The sequence below is a fragment of the Debaryomyces hansenii genome (assembly GCF_000006445.2).
Source record: "Debaryomyces hansenii CBS767 chromosome B complete sequence".
Classification (NCBI taxonomy): Eukaryota; Fungi; Ascomycota; class Pichiomycetes; order Serinales; family Debaryomycetaceae; genus Debaryomyces; species Debaryomyces hansenii.
The window spans coordinates 837452-857420 of record NC_006044.2 but is presented as its reverse complement, the minus strand read 5'-3'; the positions used below and the strand labels follow the sequence as shown (position 1 = coordinate 857420).

At 36.2% G+C, this 19969-nt stretch overlaps 9 protein-coding genes across 9 annotated transcripts; 7 read left to right on the top strand and 2 right to left on the bottom strand. All coding sequences in view use genetic code 12, as the record gives it.

Annotated features, from left to right (window-relative positions):
• Positions 1 to 993: 993 nt before the first annotated feature.
• Positions 994 to 4449, top strand: DEHA2B10912g (DEHA2B10912p; the record flags this gene model as incomplete). The annotated part of the gene is made up of 1 exon (XM_457428.1): positions 994 to 4449. One exon carries the CDS (start codon positions 994 to 996, stop codon positions 4447 to 4449), a length of 3456 nt encoding a protein of 1151 aa, XP_457428.2.
• Positions 4450 to 4590: 141 nt separating this feature from the next.
• Positions 4591 to 6189, top strand: DEHA2B10890g (DEHA2B10890p; the record flags this gene model as incomplete). The annotated part of the gene is made up of 1 exon (XM_457427.1): positions 4591 to 6189. The coding sequence occupies one exon, from the start codon at positions 4591 to 4593 to the stop codon at positions 6187 to 6189; it is 1599 nt and encodes a 532-aa protein (XP_457427.2).
• A 64-nt stretch (positions 6190 to 6253) lies between these two features.
• Positions 6254 to 6604, bottom strand: DEHA2B10868g (DEHA2B10868p; the record flags this gene model as incomplete). The annotated part of the gene is made up of 1 exon (XM_457426.1): positions 6254 to 6604. The coding sequence occupies one exon, from the start codon at positions 6602 to 6604 to the stop codon at positions 6254 to 6256; it is 351 nt and encodes a 116-aa protein (XP_457426.2).
• Positions 6605 to 7320: 716 nt separating this feature from the next.
• On the top strand, positions 7321 to 11031 carry DEHA2B10846g (DEHA2B10846p; the record flags this gene model as incomplete). The annotated part of the gene is made up of 1 exon (XM_457425.1): positions 7321 to 11031. One exon carries the CDS (start codon positions 7321 to 7323, stop codon positions 11029 to 11031), a length of 3711 nt encoding a protein of 1236 aa, XP_457425.2.
• A 617-nt stretch (positions 11032 to 11648) lies between these two features.
• On the top strand, positions 11649 to 13397 carry DEHA2B10824g (DEHA2B10824p; the record flags this gene model as incomplete). Its single annotated transcript, XM_457424.1, has 1 exon — positions 11649 to 13397. One exon carries the CDS (start codon positions 11649 to 11651, stop codon positions 13395 to 13397), a length of 1749 nt encoding a protein of 582 aa, XP_457424.2.
• A 104-nt stretch (positions 13398 to 13501) lies between these two features.
• On the top strand, positions 13502 to 15727 carry DEHA2B10802g (DEHA2B10802p; the record flags this gene model as incomplete). The annotated part of the gene is made up of 1 exon (XM_457423.1): positions 13502 to 15727. The coding sequence occupies one exon, from the start codon at positions 13502 to 13504 to the stop codon at positions 15725 to 15727; it is 2226 nt and encodes a 741-aa protein (XP_457423.2).
• A 161-nt stretch (positions 15728 to 15888) lies between these two features.
• Positions 15889 to 18075, top strand: DEHA2B10780g (DEHA2B10780p; the record flags this gene model as incomplete). Its single annotated transcript, XM_457422.1, has 1 exon — positions 15889 to 18075. The coding sequence occupies one exon, from the start codon at positions 15889 to 15891 to the stop codon at positions 18073 to 18075; it is 2187 nt and encodes a 728-aa protein (XP_457422.2).
• A 189-nt stretch (positions 18076 to 18264) lies between these two features.
• Positions 18265 to 19290, top strand: DEHA2B10758g (DEHA2B10758p; the record flags this gene model as incomplete). The annotated part of the gene is made up of 1 exon (XM_457421.1): positions 18265 to 19290. One exon carries the CDS (start codon positions 18265 to 18267, stop codon positions 19288 to 19290), a length of 1026 nt encoding a protein of 341 aa, XP_457421.2.
• Positions 19291 to 19580: 290 nt separating this feature from the next.
• DEHA2B10736g (DEHA2B10736p) lies at positions 19581 to 19838 on the bottom strand (the record flags this gene model as incomplete). Its single annotated transcript, XM_457420.1, has 1 exon — positions 19581 to 19838. One exon carries the CDS (start codon positions 19836 to 19838, stop codon positions 19581 to 19583), a length of 258 nt encoding a protein of 85 aa, XP_457420.2.
• Between the last annotated feature and the right edge of the window lie 131 nt (positions 19839 to 19969).

Genomic DNA, 19969 nt, shown 5'->3' with positions numbered 1-19969 from the left:
GACCTTGAGCCCTATTGATTCTTTCATGTGTAGATCTCACTTCCTAGTTTTGCGTAAATTTACGATACCCTGGCATTAGGGGTCGCAAAGTGTAAACAAATTGTACATACTAAAAATGATGCGTATTTGAGTCACCTATACGCCGCTATCGGATCCCTCATTTCCGCATCTAACTATTCAATAGTATCATTTATTCGCTTATAATACTAGACTTTTTAACTAGATAATATTTTATTCGCGGAGTTTAAGTCATTCTGGGGGTCAACTTTTTTTCTTGTTTTCTTGACCTCAGCCATCTAATTTAATTGTAATTAATATATACCCAGGGCATCATAATATTACCATGATCTCCAGACTCCTTGGCTCATTCCCCGTATAGAGACTGCCTCCTCTTCCAATAAATGTGGAAATATTGACATAAGCCTTCGTCAAGGCTGATGCGAATCTGCGAGACTAAGACACTAAATTAAACTACTCTAACTAATAGCACTAATCGTAACAGTTTGCAATAGTCAATGCATAAGTTCCTGTAGGAAAAGTAGCAAATATACAAAACTGAAATACAGAATGCAATATATTTGATATAGGCTAGAACTAATTTTGAACCATAGTGCACTTAGATGCAACTCAGGGTCCTCGAACCCCAAAAGCCCCATTAGAAACATATGATAATCACTTCAATTAATATTGAATTTAGATGCATGCAACAGCAGATCATATGATGCTCGTAATTTTGTTATTTGCGTTTATTATAGCCAAGTACCCCAGCATAATGAGCAATGAATCTCGCACTATCTATTGATGAGAAAAAAAGTAGTAATCCTCTATTTTTAAAATATATACACCTTATTCTTATTCTTGTTTTTATGTATATAGATAGAATATAGGAGAACTATCTGAGATATTTATAAATCTCATTATTAAACAAGTATATTCTCCGATCTATCAGGTTTTTTTTTGTTTGTTTGTCCTTCTAGTAATCATATATCCGAAATGAGTCACAGAGGGTTTAGCTTTGATAAGTTGAAAAGCAAGGTTACCGGTAGAAGATCATCTGAATCTTCTATCTTTGAAATAGGTAAGTCAAAGTCGGGGGAAAGAAGGAACAGTGTTTCTAATCCTATGATCATAATCGAAGAATCGGCAAACGAAAAGGGCCGAACGGGAAGTGTTGGAGTTGGGAGTGGAAGGCACGGATCGCAGTCGATGTCGGTAATGAGTGGTGGACCGACAGATCGTACCAGATCAATATCTACTGGTCGAAATGTAAGTAAGAAACAGACAAAGGAATTAATAAAGCAGGAAACTGCACTGGTGATTCTGAAAAAATTGCTACATGTGTTGCTGGAATTAGGGTTGCAGCAACCGATACCTTTGAATACTACAAATAATTCACTGAGTGGACTTGTATCAAAATCAGCTAAGGTGTATGTGGCAAACACCCATGATTGTATATATCTTTCGCCTGCTTCATCTGCCAGTTTCACATACGAAGATGTGGAAAACGGGGGCATACCACAGGATCATATCGACAATGAGGTGTTGGATTTAAGTACTGATAATAGAAATTGTGAAGTTAATCCTGTCGATGAAGACATGGGGAATCCGCTGATATCATTAGTTCCACATGACGACGAAACACCTTTAGGAGGTACAGAGCCTCCGGAGAGGTTGCGCAAGAAGATGGAATCGTTCAATTCTCCAAACTATTTATGTACTAAGATTGATTCAGACTCACCAATACCTCATACGTTTGCCGTCATAATCGAATTAAAAAAGGAAACAATTGTCAAAGACGTTCATTTTGAATTTCAGTCTGTTACTAATATATTATGGCCCACATGCGACCCTTATAATAAGAGTTTTGTCAAGGAGAAATTTAAGATTGGATATATGGAATGGCTGGCAAAGATGTCCGATGCATTCTTCTATATTAATACATCAAATTCAAATGATGTCAAGACAAAGAAAGTCACACCAGAGAAGTTAGCAGATATTACAAGAAATTATAAATTAATAAGCGTCAGAGATTTAGCTGATGGAACTGATGTCTACAACGGAAAAGGTATTAGTAGAAAATCAAGTGTGCAGCTTGATCGTGACGAGGTGGACGATAATCAGCACACCCAAAGCACTTCAGGATCTAGTAGTGATATTTGCAAAGAAGGAATTTACGTCTTTTTGTTGCCTATATTATTACCTGAACATATCCCACCAAGCATTACTACTATAAATGGATCGTTGGCTCATATCCTAAATGTAGATATGAATAAGGTCAGTGCTAAATTAAACCGTAAAGTGAAAGTGACAGCTTCTTATAATTTACCCATGGTACGGACACCACCATTACATGCTAATTCCATCGCGGACAAGCCTATTTATGTCGATAGGGTATGGAATGAATCGTTACATTACATTATCACGTTTCCGAAAAAATATGTTTCCTTAGGTTCAGAACATTCGATCAATGTTAAGTTAATTCCATTAGTAAAAGATGTTGTTATTAAGAGAATAAAGTTTAATATTTCTGAAAGAATAACTTATGTTTCTAAGAGTTTATCTAAAGAATATGATTACGATGGCGATGATCCATTTCACGTTAATGCTGCTAATAATGATAGAATCAGGGAAAGGCTTATATCAGTTTGTGAGTTGAAGACTAAAAATAAGTCTTCAAATTCAAATTCAGAACCTTATAAGGAAGAGTTTATAAAATGTCCTGATAATAATTTGTTATTTTCGTGTTACGAACAGCAGTTGTCTGATGAGGAAATTGAGAACTTGAATTTAGACGATCCATTAAGTAAGCCACCTAGTAGTGACTCAAGAGACTTGCTAATTGCGTCACCTTTAGCTGTCAATGTTGCATTGCCGTTTTTGACTACTAGAAGTGATAAAACGATATTAACTTCAAGTGTTAACGATGATACGTATAGCGGTGAACATAGTTCTAATTCAGCTTCTAGAAAGGCGTCTATAGTAGCCAATGATCCTTCATCACCGCCATTTACCACCCCATCATCGCCCATTATTGGCACATTAGAAACTAATTTAACTCATAATAACGATTTTAACGTTCCTCGAAATGAAACTCACAACGAGATCATAACGCCTGATGCATCTGCCTTTATGACAGAGGAGTCTCACAACCATCTAAAGGAAAATATCCAACAGGGTTATACTACAGTTTCAAAAGCCTTATACCCAGATTCGAACTTCCGTCATATCCAAGTACATCATAGACTTCAAGTTTGTTTCAGGATATCAAAACCTGATCCAAAGGATAATTTCAAAATGCATCATTATGAAGTGGTTGTTGATACACCGTTGGTATTACTCAGTGCTAAATGTAATGACGATTCTATCCAGTTACCAAAGTATGATGAAATTGACTTACCAATGGGACAAGCACCACCAATGGGAGGAAATACCAAGCCATCTATTCCATTTAGGACTCCAAATTATGAGAATAATGGTGTTTCTATTAGGCCATTAACAGACGATTCTGAGATATTGCCATCTTTTGAGGAAGCGATTTCTGCACCCACGTCTCCGATAACACGGTCGATATCTTTAGGAGATGATCAGATTAGTCGTATTCCGTCCATAATTCCAGATGAACCAGCTCCAGCGTATGAAAGAGAAATGAGTACACCTTCTGAAGTCAATAATGTCTATAATATTGATTCGATTGTTGATGGTGCCGATTCTCCAAGTACAAATTTGCGGAGATCAACAATTAGGTATTCCTTAGTTAATTCATTTGCACCCTCAAACAGCAATAACGATCTGGGAAACAATGATCTGGGTAGTGATGGTCTTGCATCGAGTAAATTGGAATCAGATGTGCCATCCAATGACGGGGGAAACCTTTTAATGTCCCGTAAAACGGGGTCATATGACAATATATCTACTACTCCGACATCATCCTCAAATGGCACCAACTTTTCCGGTTCGTCAGGAATATCTGCAACATCCGGAGATTCCATAATGTATTCAAACGAAATGGATAACCAGACTGTTCCTGATACATCTGGAACTGAGACTAGCCAAACAGATGCTTCAAATCTCTATAAGGGAAGTCAGATTGAAAATGCTTCTGAAGAGAGTAATGGCCGTGGAGCTTCTCTAGAAGCACCACCGGAACTCAATATGGATGAAATTGGTGCTCGTCCTCCTATTCAACCACACAGTGACAAATTTAATAATGTTGGAATATCAACTGACCAAATATCTGTGTTGACTAACTTCAATTTTGATCAAAGATTGCCGTTATTAGAAAATTCGAGTGTTGATGATGTGAACTCTAATGCACAAACCTCCATTAAACATTTCAATGAAGTTAGCAATAATACGGCAGGAAATCATGACAAACAAAAACTCTCAAGTGAGAATTTAACTATGATAATGGAAATGAACAAAGCACAAGACATTTATCGAGCAGTATAAATTCTTACTCTTGTATAGTATTAGTGTATAATATTACATCTATATTTATTCTATATTTTATTGACATTTAGTCACATGATTTTCGATTATAATACTTCCCTGTAATAAGAATTGAGTCTAAACCTTACGGCAGAAGTAAGGATGAACTTAAACAAGATACCTCATAATGGTAGGGTGGCTGTAATAGGTGGTGGAATATCTGGATTGTCGTTTAGTTATTTTTTGAATAAATTAAGGCCTGATATAAAGATCAATATATTTGAATCTCAAAACCAACCTGGGGGATGGATCAAATCGGAGTACTTGCAATTGAAAAATGAAAAGCAAAAGGTTTTGTTGGAGAAGGGACCTAGAACATTGAGAGGAGTTAGCGATGGGTCATTATTAATTATAGATGTTCTACGGAACTTGAATCAATCAAGTAAAATAGAAGTAATGGCTCATGATTCGATTGCAAACAGAAAATACCTATTATCCAGAGAAAACATCTTAGTTCAAGTCCCGAATTCGATCAAGTCTTTTGGTAAGTTTCTAAGCAGCGGTATTGTTAATGGTATCTTGAAAGGAATGCTTCTAGAGCCATTTGCCAAGGGTAGAATATCACCAAATGAGGACGAGAGTGTCGAAAGTTTTATTACTAGGAGGTTCGGAAGTAGTAAGTTATCCGACAATATTCTCAGCGGTGTTTTGCATGGTATTTATGCTGGAGATATTTCTAAGCTTAGTGTCCGCTCGGTTTTACCTAGTTTAGTTAGTCTTGAAACTGAAAATGGATCAATAATTAAAGGTATGATTAAGAAAATAAGAGAAACTCCTCCAACAAAAGAGCTATCCGCTTCATTAGCAAGTTATCAGGACAAGATATCAAGCAATAGTAATTTATTAGAATTAGCCTCAACTTTAAAAAAGTATCCTATGGTTAGATTGAAAGATGGCTTACAGACGCTTCCAACAAGCATGGCAAAGTATTTAGAACTGCAGCCGAACGTGGAAATTTTTTACAATTCTGAAATTCAAGAAATTAATGCTAAGACACCCCACATCGTTGTAAATAATCAGGTACAAAAGTACGACCACATCAGATCAACTATCAACACCAATACATTGAGCAAATTAATTACGAATGATGAAATTAAGGCGGTTTTACCATTAGAATATGTATCTATATTTTTAGTGAATATTTACTGCCGCAAGCCTATATTGATACCTTCCGACAAGAATGGATTTGGCTTCCTTGTCCCAAAAGTTAATCAAAATCACGAAAGCTTACTAGGAATAATGTATGATTCAGACATAGAACGTCATGTTAAACCATTATATCTGAATGAGAAAATCTCGACTGACAATTATAATAAAATAACCTTAATGATGGGAGGTCACTACTACAACAAGATAGGGATTCCCTCAAACAACCTTAACGTTAAAGCAATCAAAAATGTATTGTCATCAATCTTAAATACTAGCCTAAAGGACCACAACTTAATATTCAGAAACGAGGCTCAAATGACCGATAAGTCACTTTCTCTCGAAGAAAATGATATTATGATTTCGTATAATTTACACCGAGACTGTATCCCCCAGTACAATGTTGGTTACGAGAAACAAAAACAAAAATTGTATGAAATTATGAACCAGCAGTGTAACGGTAAATTCTCGCTAGGTGGAATGGGCTTCGCCGCAGGTATGGGAGTACCCGATTGCGTAATGAATGGATTAGTTGATTCCTTAGAAATCGCCTAGAGTTCCGTATACATATGTACCCCTTAATCTGCTACTAAATCCATCTCGAAATTTCGAAAACTTATTAGTCCTCTTGATCATTTTCCAAATTAGATATTATTTTCGACTTTTTCAAAGAGTACTCAATGTGTAGATCTTTTTCAAAAAATGGCTTCCCTTGCAATGATTTCATCGCATTAGTAGCATGCATAACATTGGCAAAAATTATATGAGCCTGTCCTCTCATTTTCCCTTGCGCCTTCATAACTATGTCTATGATATCTCCGTAAGTAGAAAAATATACGTAGAGATTATGTTTCAACGTCGCCAGCTGGATTTTATCATTGAGGTTGTTCACATACAACGTATACGATACAGCATCTGGTGTCTTAACTTCCCCATCAATTGTCCGTTTCTTAGAAATCTCCCTCGACATGATAATCACTGTATATCTATTATTCTACCAATTACCAGTTCTATGTAAATCAACATACTAATGCACGGTATTAAGTCCAGAGCGAAGACCTAATGTCAAATCACGTGAACAACTTTTTAAATAGTTCAAATTTCCAAAATACGCATCCTTCAGAGTCGAAGCGAAGCAACCTTAATTATTTGTTATGACGTCACGTCTGTCAAAAGATGATATGTCGTAAATTTGGGAGAACATAATGTCGTGGTTGCGCAAACCGCTCTAGCAATGCCTCTTTCTTATATACTGCTATAGAAGCAACCGAAAATTAGGCTATATTGTTTGGAGTAGGATCCTGACGTAAGGTATGAGTAGCAACATTAGGCAGCACATATCCAATGTAGACAACTAGTCAGATAGAATTAAGTAAATTCTGTAAAATCACAAGATATCGCAGGTAGCAATTTACTCAGTATATACAGTCTAGCAGATTATCACTCATTCATTCATGATCGTTAAATATTCCTCTAAAATTCCAAATAATCAATCAGGTATATATCACTAATTCATACCATTTGAACATATCAGAGTTATTGTGTATAATTCTAGTACATAACTGTAACAATTGATCAAATAATTGATCAAATTAGTATATTTAAAAGTTCAGAAGGGAAGTGAATAATAGTTGAATCAAAATTAGACGACAAGCTACTGATTTTCGAAAGGACAGATAATTAAATATGTCCCAGTTAAACGCATCATTGCTAAGGCTTAAGTTATTGGATGCGTTGAGAAGTGGAAATAACGATAGAGTTGGCACTATAATCCATCAATTATCGTCCACAGCATCCACAACACATACCACGGATATTGCTCTCTTGAAGCAGACAATTTTGCACTATGCGGTGCAGGTGGCGCCAATGTCTACATTGGAGTACTTGGTGAAAAATTCCAACGAATTTGACCTTGACATTAACTCGCAGGATAGAGATGGTAACACGCCGTTGCATCTTGCTGCTTTATTCTCGAGAATGGAAGTTGTTAAATACCTCTTGTCATTACCGGATATCAACGACACAGTTGTGAATTTGAAGAAGAAACAGCCTGTGGAATTATGTAAGGATATGAATATTATCCAATTGATGCAGTTTGAGAGAGCCAAGTTTGTTGAAACCGCTGCCTGTCAACTCCGTCAATATTTTAGTAACAGAGACTTTGAAAATTTAGAAGCTTTATTGGTGCATAATTCGAGGGCCTCTGAATTATTAGATATCAACGGAGCAGATCCGGACACTGGAAACACTGTTTTGCATGAGTTCATTAAGAAGGACGACATTCAAATGTGTGACTGGATTTTAAGACATGGTGGTGACCCTTTCAAGAGAGACAAGAGAGGAAAGTTACCTATTGACTTGATTAATGGAAAAAATGATCCATTAAAGAAGTTAATTAAGTCGGCATCAAAAGACGAAAACATAATGGATCCAGTCATAAATACCAATAATGCCATTAAATCTGGAGGTGCTCCAACATACAAAGGCTACCTCAGAAAATGGACTAATTTTGCCTCTGGTTACAAGTTAAGGTACTTTGTTCTAGATCAACACGGGATTTTGTCCTATTATGCTAACCAGGATGATACTAATAATTCGTGTAGGGGTTCTTTGAATTTAGGTTTTGCTACTTTACATTTGGATTCTTCCGAAAAGTTGAAATTTGAAATAATCGGTAAGAATGATATTAGGTGGCACTTGAAAGCAAACCATCCGATAGAAACTAATAGATGGGTGTGGACATTGCAAAATGCAATCACAATTGCTAAAGATAATTTGAAGAAAAGACATCCCGAAAGGAAACAGTCCCTTGAAGAACATCAAGAGAAAAAACTTCGTCATAAATTACATATTCCTGGGCGTAAGAAGCATAAAAGAACTGGTAGTCAGGTCTCGATCAATTCAGCAAGTAGTTTTGAAGACGAAAACCCAACATCAAGGGCAAGCACCTTTTCGGCTATTTCAGGAGATACCATCGGTGACGCAGAAGCTAAACCTACTGCTGGCAGCGTATCTCCAAACTTGACTCAAATAAAAGAAAACAAAATTCCAGCTAGGTTTAGTGAAGACCGCCCAAATTTTGATGCTCCAGATTATGATTTGGATGATATAGACGGTGCATACGAAAGTGAGAGTGATTCTTTAGACCAAAGAGGTGATCTAGCATCCAATGAGTTTGATAATTCTCAGTTAAATGATCAGATTTCTTCAACAAGACGCTTATTATATATTGAGATGTCAAGTCTTTTAGATGTGTTCAGGAATTCACTGAATGCAGTTGATACTGATGGATTAGATATTTCCTCAGTTGGTACAAATACCTTGACTCTTATTCAAGAATTATTTGTTAAATATGATTCATTGATTAATTCAAGAGATAAAGGAGTATCCCGTAAGTTAGAGAGACAATTCGAAATTAATAGACTTTGGGAGAATTCCATTCGTCAATTAGAGAACGAAATTGCACAACGTGAAGAGAAATTATTAGAATTTGAGGACAAGAAGAAGCAATTGAGGAAATACTTTTCAAGTGGAGCCGGTGTAAGAACCCCAGGTAGTTCAACTCCTAACGTTTCCGAGCAAGGCGTTAAATCGGATTTGGGACCTAGTGGTATTATAGGTTTACACAACCAGTCGGTTTCAGCAGAGGCGCCAAAGGGTACCGAGAATAAATCCATTCCAGAAGGAAATGACTATTTTGAAAATCATGATGAAATAGATAACGGCAGGGTTGTTCAAGATATTTTACATGACGATTCTGATGATGAATTTTTCGACGCCGGTGAATTTGATGAAAGTAATGAAGAACCTGAATCTGCCACTGTCGATAATGATGATGCAACTTCCACTAAGGAAGTGAATGGTGAACCTCAAACTGATTCGTCGGCAGCTATAATGGGCGGTGCTTCTGGCACTGCGGCAGCCGCAACTGGAGACGGTATTGCAGGTGGATACCGTGATGATGAATCGACGTATTCAACAGCTACAAAGGTTGCCGACTCACAAGCCGAAAAGTCAGAAGATAATGTTGCTAATGAAAAAGATGATTTAAATCCTGTTGATGCAGAAGTCTATACTAAATGTCAGGAGTACAAGCTCAATAAAATTAATGATGAAGGTTCTTTCTTAGGTTATGAGAACCCTCCAAGAGATAGATTAGGCTTAAGTGAAGACAACAGACCCCAGATAGGTTTATGGGGTATCTTGAAATCAATGATCGGTAAGGATATGACTAAAATGACGTTACCAGTTTCATTTAACGAGTGTACATCTTTATTGCAAAGATTAGCTGAAGACATTGAATACTCGACCTTATTGGATAAAGCGGCACAAATAGATGACTCAACTTTACGTATGGTTTATGTTGCAACATTTGCAGCATCAGAATATGCATCTACTATTAATAGGATTGCAAAGCCTTTCAACCCATTATTGGGAGAGACTTTCGAGTATTGTCGTCCAGACCATAAATACAGATTGATTGTCGAGCAAGTTAGTCACCACCCACCAATCAGTGCATGTAGTGCCGAATCCGTTAATTGGGATTACTACGGTGAAAATGCAGTTGTCTCTGCGTTCAAGGGTAGATCATTTGATGTCAAGCATCTTGGCAAAATGTTTTGTGTTATTAGACCTAATAACGGTGTTCAAAGTAAAGACGGTAAAACTGTCGATGAAGAGTTGTATAGCTGGAAGAAAGTCAATACATCAGTGGTTGGTATTATGATTGGTAATCCTACTGTAGATAATTTTGGTAAGATGGAAGTCACAAACCACACTACTGGTGATAAGATTATTGTCGATATGAAGCAAAGAGGTTGGAGAGCTGCGTCTGCTTATCAATTATCAGGACACGTTGTTGATAAGGCTGGTAAGACACATTGGGCTATGGGTGGACATTGGAATTCTAAGATTTTTGCTAAGAAGGTTATCGGTAATCCTGAAGAAGAGAAAAAGAGACGCAATTCGTTAGTCGACTCCGAATCTGTGGCCAATACGAAGACATCAAATGATCCAGAAAGTGGTAACAAGTTTTTGGTCTGGCAAGCAGCACCAAGACCTAAAGTTCCATTTAATTTAACTTCCTTTGCTATAACGTTAAATGGTATCGATAATAATTTAAAACGTTATTTACCACCAACTGATACCAGACTTAGACCTGATCAAAGAGCTATGGAAGATGGTGAATACGATTTGGCTTCAGATGAAAAGGTTAGAGTCGAGGAAAAACAAAGAGCCGCAAGAAAGAGGAGAGAATCAACCAAGAAACCTTACGAACCTAATTGGTTTGTTAAGAGCAAGCATCCTGTTACTGGGGATGATTATTGGGAATTTCAAGACGAATACTGGAAACTTAGGAGAGATGGAAAGTTGGATAATTGTGGTGATATATTTTAAGATTAGTTAGATGATATTTAGTTCATTAGATTTTTATCTAAATTGTTGTTATTATATGCTTTGTATTTTTGCTTTTTCAATGTTGTCAGTTTCAATTGTATGATTTAATAATTGAAAGTTGTCATATTATGCTTAAATACCATTTGTCAATTAGCTTGTGATGCAAAAGTAGATTCACTAAGATACCTGAATTTCACTTCGTGTATTGTACCTGGAAATCGTTAGTTCATCTCAGCTATTTATTTTACTTCTTCTTCTTCTTCTAATTTGATTCATAGGGTTAACTCAAGACTTCAACTAATGACCAGGTCTAACCTTTTCAAATGTAGAAAGAATATAAATCAAATGCTTTCAAGCTTCAGATCTTCGTATTCATGATTAAGAGGTGAAATATTTAAAATTATACAATTATACAAGAGTATTCTTAGAAATAATGTGTTATTAGCAATTTGTAATACTCCTGGTTGGATTTACTGTTATTCTTCGTAGTATGTATTCTATAATAAGGCTTCAATGTCTAACCGAATTTGACTAATGCGCATTTTTACATCACCTCATCTCATCTTAGAAATTGCTTCTATCTGTGATCTACATAGCTTACATTATAAGATACAAATATGGCTAAGAAGAAGAAATCGAACGCTACCAATGCAGCTAGATTATTAGAATCGTCTATTTCACCTATAGTGGAGATTAAGTATCCGGAACCATTATTTACAATTGCTGCTCATCCAACCAAACCAATTTTATTATCAGGCTTGGCTACTGGACATATATATTGTAGCACGTACGATGCTGATATATTAGAAGAAGCTCAAAGTACTAAACGTGAAAAGCTTTCATTATTGGAGAAAGAAGCATTTAAGACAGGTAAAATAGCTCATATAAACAGATCTGTGTCCCAACTGAAACAGAAGTGGTGGACAGTCATAGAAGATAATGCCGACATTCCAGATGGTTCAAATATTGTTAATAACTGGAAAACTAAAAGACATAAAGGGTCTTGTCGGTCAGCTATTTTTGATCCTCTTGAAAATTCCTTGGGTGAAAATATCTATTCAGTAGGTACGGATCATATAATCAAAAAGGCGAATACTGAAACAGGGAAGGTATTGTCTAAGGCTACCATATCAGAACATTATTCTGACAAGAACGATGCGATAACCAAGCTTGTACATTCTACGTCGCATCCTTTCTTATTGTCAGGGACTGAAAATGGTGATGTCTTGGTTTACGACAGTAACAATATGGCTTCAAATCAATTGAAATTCAACGTATCAAAAGCGCATGATGATTCTATAAATCATATTTTACCCATGCCTGCAGTTTCAGCTTATCATTATTTAACGCTTGGTTCCACTACTTTATCACATATTGATATTCGTAAAGGTATTATAACCCAATCAGATGATCAAGAGGATGAATTACTCTCAATGTGCTTTGCTTCTGATCATGTTAATGATAATAAGAATGACACTGTTTTAGTGTCACATGGAGAAGGTATCGTTACTATTTGGAAGAACTCAAAGAACAGACTCATGGATCAATTATCTCGTATTAAAGTCAACAAGGAAGCTTCAATTGATGCCATTATTCCTACCATGAACTGTGATGATGGAGAAATGGTGGACTCTGTATGGTGTGGGGACAGTGAAGGTTTGTTACATAGAATTAACTATAAGAAGGGAAAAGTTGTTGAAACAAGGGTACATTCATCTGCTGCAGGAAAACATGGCCCAGCCGATGAAGTAGGTATATTGGATATTGATTATGATTATAGACTCATTAGTGCAGGTATGGATAGTTTAAAGATATGGTCCAACCAAGAAGAAACCTTGAATAGCGATAGTGATGATAGTGATAGTGATGATAGTGACAGTGATATCGGCAGTAATGATAGTGAAGATAGTGATAGCGACGACGATGACGTCGCTATTAACAATAAAATTGAAGATGAGGTAAATGATTTTTCTCCCGATTCTGATAGTGAAACTGGAAACGATGACCTGGACGAAAACTTAGAAGATGTAGCAGATTCTGATTCAAATGAAGACCAAATTGAAAACGTCACTGATGAAGAACACCAATTGTCTGATACTGAACTACCAACCAAGTCTTTACAAATAATTCGTAAGAAGAGATTTAATGTTCCAGAGATATCTAACAAGACTAATATAAATAAAAAGGTCGTTGATATTAATAAATTAACTAAAGAACAATCGACCAAAAAAGCCGATGAAGAACCTGAAGAAACTGAAGAACCTGATAAAAAGAAGCAAAAATTAAAAGCCAAGCAGATGTCAACTAAACAAATCAGAAATATGCAAAAGCATGAACATGGTATACGTAGATTTGATGATTTATAGGATATAAATATTGTATACGTTATGTACATAATTTTCATATTATACACAAAGTGTGCGTCTCGATTACTATGACCGGTTGATCAGAAATTCGAGCTCGTTGAAATATGATTGATAAGAGATACCATAAGGGTTCAACTACGCTTAATAGATATACATTCTATTTGAATAGGATGGAACAACTGAAAGTGTCGACGGTGGAAAATGTCACTTTGAGTCGTAGAGGATATTGCATTTCGGGTACATTGATTTTATCCCCTTATCATCTCGTATTTAGTTTTATTCCAAGCACATCTGGAGACGCTTCAAATCCGAAAGAAATATGGTTTTGTTATCCAATAATTGATAAAATATCTAAGGCAAGAGGATCATCATGGATAGATAGCATTAATAATAATAACAATTCACCATTTGGTAGTAATCATGAAAGCTCTCCAAAACCACCGCTGTATCTGGACGAGAATTTTGATCATTATAGTGCATCACATATACGTATCCAATGCAAGGATTTTACTTACTATTCTTTTGACTTTGTTAATGATTCCACATGTGCAGAAGTATTTCTGAAGTTGAGCCATTTGATTACAACACCGAAGACAAAAAATGATATAAGAGCCTTTTATGCATTTGACTACAACCCCAATACGTTGGAACAAAACCTAGAAACCAGGGGATGGGATATATACGATCCTATTGCCGAGTATAAGAGACAGGGGTTGGTTTCTGAAAATGAAACTTATTGGAGAATTTCAAGAATAAATGATGATTATAGATATTCTCTATCATATCCTAACATACTCGTCGTACCATCTACGATATCTGACAATGTTTTGAAACACGCTGGTAAATTCAGATCAAAGCTGAGAATACCATCTATTGTATATAGACATCGAGCCAGTATAAATGGTAATGTGATTGCAAGGTGTTCCCAACCGTTGGTAGGTTTGAATCTTCAAAATAGGTCAATTCAAGATGAAAAGCTTATAGGGGAGATATTTAAATGCCAAGAGAGAGAGAGGTTTGACTGTTTATCTACTGAGGATGTCTTGCAAAGTCAACCTCAAAGAAATTTGATTGTTGATTTAAGACCCATTACAAATGCTATGGCACAACATGCCTTGGGAGCTGGAACAGAAAATATAGATAATTACCGAGCTAGCAAATCTAAGAAAAGTTCGAAAGACAAAGAACGAGCTTCTCAAGATGATGAAAGTACTCTGCGACAAGTAGACAAGATATTTTGTAATATTGACAATATTCATGTTATGAGAGATTCTTTGAATAAACTAACATTTATTTTGAATGAGTTAGATAAGTATCCTGTTACTTCAAATACTGATGGACGTTCTACGTTCCCATTACTTCAGCAATCTCTTACAAAAACCCAATGGTTACATCGACTCTCTATAATCTTGCAATCTGTGGACCGCATAACAAAATCCATCCATTTAAACAATACTAATGTTGTCATTCACTGTTCCGATGGGTGGGATCGTACATCTCAAGTGTCGGCGTTGCTGCAATTGTGTCTTGATCCATATTATAGGACAATGAAAGGGTTTATGGTGCTAATTGAAAAGGAGTGGGTAAGCTTTGGGTTTAAATTTTTCACCAGAGCTGACCATGGTGGCTGTATTGGTGCTACTGTGCAAAAGCAACAACAACAGGAATTGTACCAAAATGCATCACTGTCTCTGCCGTCATTAGAGAGTTCTGAGACGAACGATAACTCGGTAATTGGTATTAGCAACACAGGAAAAACAGTCACTTCCTTCTTTCAAAGAGCTGCAAGTCATATTAAGAATACAGCTTCTGCAGCATCCTCACAGTCCAACTTGGATACCGACACTGTTGAAAATGGTAAGTCGGTTTCATCTACTTTCCCTTATTCTGGTAGTAACGAGAAATCTCCGATTTTCCATCAGTTCTTGGATTGCGTCTACCAATTGTACCGCCAGAATCCATCAGTTTTCGAATTTAATAGCAGGTTTTTGAAACGTTTGTTCTATCACTATTATTCTTGTCAATATGGATCGTTCTTATGTGATAGTGAGAGAGAGTCTGAAATAAATAAAGTCAACAAGTCCACTGTCTCTGTATGGGACTATTTCAACTCGAGGCCAGCGGAGTTTATAAACAAACTGTACTCTCCTGACTCTGACAGTCTGCAAGATGATGGTGTATTATTCTTTAATTTCACTGACATTAAATGGTGGTATGAGCTTTATGGTAGATCTGACGAAGAAATGAATGGCTTATCTAATTCTTTGGATCGTAAATTTGCCCAGATGAATTTATCTAATACTAAAAAAGCTACGACTGGTGATAAATAAGCATTTGCATATATAGACTAATCAACAAATTTCACCCTACATATTCGCGTAGCTATGATCCGGTTTTTCGCGTAATTAGACCACTGATCGGATAAGATAAAAATTTAAACTGGGGTCCACCGAAGCTTTTATATTTTTTCCTTAACAAAGATCTAACTACTATGTCAACTAAAAGATTATTTCAGGATGTTAGGACAAACATTTCAAAAGCTTCTGTACCGAATAGACTCCTTCAATATTTAAGGCACTATAGTAGTATGAGTATGAGTATGGGGTCTGGTCCGCATGGTGTTGATCGAAGAACACCATCATTTAACTCAGAATTAAAGATTTCGGATGAAAACAGTATTGCAATAACAGATCCGTTTTTTTTATATCAGAACTACGTTCAACAAGGATTATTAGAAAAAGATGAGTCCCAGTTGAGAGTAATGAAAGAATTTCAAAAATTGTATCACAGAGTTATAGACTATTCACCTCCGGATGAGCTTCTGATAAAGATAAGTTTGCTCCTTCGGAAGATCGAATTAAAACATGCTGAGGCATCTATCAGAGAACTGGGTCTGACTATACCACAACTAAATTTGAGGTCGATACAAAACATATTTCGGAAAGATCCCATGGCTGAGAAGAGACAATTAGTACGAACGATGACAGACGAAGAAGAATTGTATAATTTTGAATCCCCACAAGGTTTATTAGTTAATGGCGAAGTCGGATGTGGTAAGTCCATGCTTATGGATATATTTGCTGCTTCTTTGCCACATAACTCGAAGATGAGATGGCATTACAATAACTTTATACTTTGGGTTTTCAATGAAATGCATAAGATCAGAAAGGAAAGACATTTCACTACTGTCATGTCTAATAATAAAGCGGAACGCAAAATGAGTATGGAGAATGAATTCGTATTGTTTGAGATTGCTCAGAAAATGATTGATAAGAACACTGTATTAATGTTAGATGAATTCATGTTGCCAGATATCGCAGCAGCTAATATTATCAAGATATTGTTTACATACTACTTTAAATTAGGTGGTGTTCTAGTTGCAACATCTAACAAATTGCCCGAAGACCTTTATTCAAATGAGTTTCATAAGACTAAATTCAAAAGCTTCGTTGGAATATTACACGCAAGGTGCCACTCTGTTGATATGAGATCAACAAAAGATTATAGATCTGAGTTTGCAAACCTTTCAACAGACCTGTATTTAATTGATAAACTGTTGAATGTAAAACACGAAAAGGATTGGCTAAAATTGGTTAAAGTAAAAGCGTTGGGAATTCCTGAAGAGTCACCAAAAGTCATAGATAATAGTCCATTAGATACATTAGGCGGTATCCCTTCATCATTTACTGTCTACAGTAGAACTACGCATATTCCTTTAACGTTCAAAAGTGATACAGTGTGCTATTTAGATTTCACTTATATATGCCAAGGGCTATTCTCCGCTTCGGATTACATCACTCTAGCATCACGTTACAGGACTATTATTCTTGATAATGTTCCTATTATGACTCTTAAAATGAAAAATGAAGCCAGAAGATTCATTACGTTGTTGGATGCTATGTATGAAGCAAAATGTCAACTATTCATGAGAAGTGATGTCGAAGTAGACTATTTATTCTTCCCCGACCAAATTGGAGGAAAGTTGCCAGACCATATTCAGAAGCAGAGTGATCTAAATCATAATAGATTGGATGTTCAAGATGAAGAAATGTTTGCAAGAACTACGATTGATATGACGAATCCCTATAGACCAAACGTCTCATCATATGATCAAGATCATACAGCTGCACACAACGAGCCCACAGTCGGACTCTTTGGTAGTGGAAATGATGATCCTGACTCTAGACACGGAAATCCTGTAAATTTCAAAAACTTGAAGGCATTTACTGGTGAGGATGAAAAGTTTGCTTACAAGAGAGCCGTTCTGAGAATTAAGGAAATGGTTGGATCAGAAACTTGGAAAAATGCCAACAGATGGGTCCCAATCGATGAATCTATGAGGCCCTGGGAAAAAAAATCAGAATCTATATGTGATACTCCCTCAAGCAAGTCACATTTGGACATTGGAACTGTGGATATTAAAATTGACAAACTAATCAAAGATAACAAATCAGTAAGACAAATTGCAAATCAAATGTTAAATGACACTTTACCAAAAGATTATTCCGAAGGTCATGATATACCGTTCAGACAATTTAATGCCCGTATAGCACCTGTTTTTGATAGATTGAATCATTTCTGGTCGATGGGTTCCTGGTCATCAGAACAAGGTAAGAGATTAAAAGATAAAATTGCCAAATCTTGGATTAGATCAAGTATGAGGAACAATAAAGGATAGAACTACTGCTCTGGATATATAATATATAGAACCTAATAGACTACACATATCCAATCACTCTTTATACAATTCGCAGTAACCTCGGATAAGGAGAATTCGCATGAGAAAATATTGAGAACACCCCAGGTTTCTAGTAAAGAGATACTAGATTCATTCTAAATCCCATAACATCATTCTCATTAAGTTATAATGACCGTATTAACACCAGAAAGACTTGTAAGACTTGCTTATAAATACCCATCGTTGCATAATTCGTGGTATATAATTGCCTGTGCGTGCTTGACTGTTGTCAACAAACCGCAGGAGATCCCCAAGGTATTCCACTTTGCTTTAAGACAACAATTATTAGAATTTTCTTCATCTTCGGAGAATCTTTTGCTAACTGATAAGTACTTATTAAATCTTGCAGAAGATTCTATATCTTCATCCGAGAAATTTAAAGACTTATCTGCTGTGGGGGTTCATTTACCAGATGTTCTCATACCATATACCTACTACGATAAGTTACCACTTAACTTCAAATTCTCAAAAAGAGAAGATATATTTGCTACACAAACAACGGTAGCAGCCAAGATCAGAGAGGTGATATTAAAGTGTGCAGCGTTATCGGGATTACCAAAATCCATTAATGCGTTAATGATCTTGAAAAGTGTCACACCAAGCAGCATGCGTCCATCCAGTGTCCCAGAAAGGCCACGTACAGTTTATCCGGGCCATGTTCCCTCTTCAGATATTGTTCAGGAGGATGTTGCAGGTACTAAATTTGAAAATGATGAAGTCAGTGGTGATCTTGCCTCGGAAACGATTGATGGGCCAATATCGAGTCTGTCTATCAATCCCAAACAAATAAAAAAAGACTTAGAACGTGGATCTGCCTTCTGGAATTCGGTATACACCAATAAGGTTAATAACCGTATTAGGAGACAAATGGTAAACGCATACCCAGATTTGTGGAACTATACGTTTTATAATGTCTATTCTCCATTATTATCTTTTACCGATATTTTATCGGCAAAAGAGACATCAATGTGTGTAGTGGCCAGTTTGATCCCACAAGATGTCAATCCACAATTGAAGGGGCATTTGAAGGGGGCACTCAACACTGGTAATACAAAAGAAGAATTGAACTCGTTAAGATTATTGGTCTTCGATATATGTGACTGGACTGGCGGTGTTACTTGGGCTGGCGGAAAAAATAGTGTAGCCAAGTTGTGATCTACATATTCTCTTTTTAACTTACATATTCAATTCTATTTATACAATAGATATATTAAACGTAAAATCGTTATTTTATTAAATAAGTTCTATCAAACAGAGCGATCAAGAGAATGGATAATTACATGTCTGTGAACGACAAAATTGCTGATATGGATAAGTGTAAGACTTGAGTATTGAACTGAATGTGAGCATCCTATTTCAAATTTCTTGGATGGTAATTTTCGAGTATGATATTTTGCTTTAGGTATATATCGTCCAGGAAACAAGCAATTTAGGCTTGATTCCCGTTAATTTAGTTGAATTCTGTCTTGTCTTCTGATTATGACAATTTGTAATCCACAGAAAACTAAGAATGCAAGGTAGACAAAAACAGCACTGAAAACAGTACCCGCAACAGCAGCTCCATCCTCAGGGTCGTTAATTGACCCCATCATAGATTCATGGCCCAGCTTGAATAAAAATCCAATAACTGATAAAATAACCACTCCAAATGCAGATAAAACTGTACAAAAGTATGCCTTACCAGTAGAAACAACTGCTTTCATATTGGCTTGATATGTCTATACTATTAGATGTATTCGGTTTCGAAAATGGTCTTTTCTTATCGGTTGTTCCTTAAACCACTTACTACGATTGTCCAAACAAAATGCCTTAGAAATTGTATGCAGGATATGTA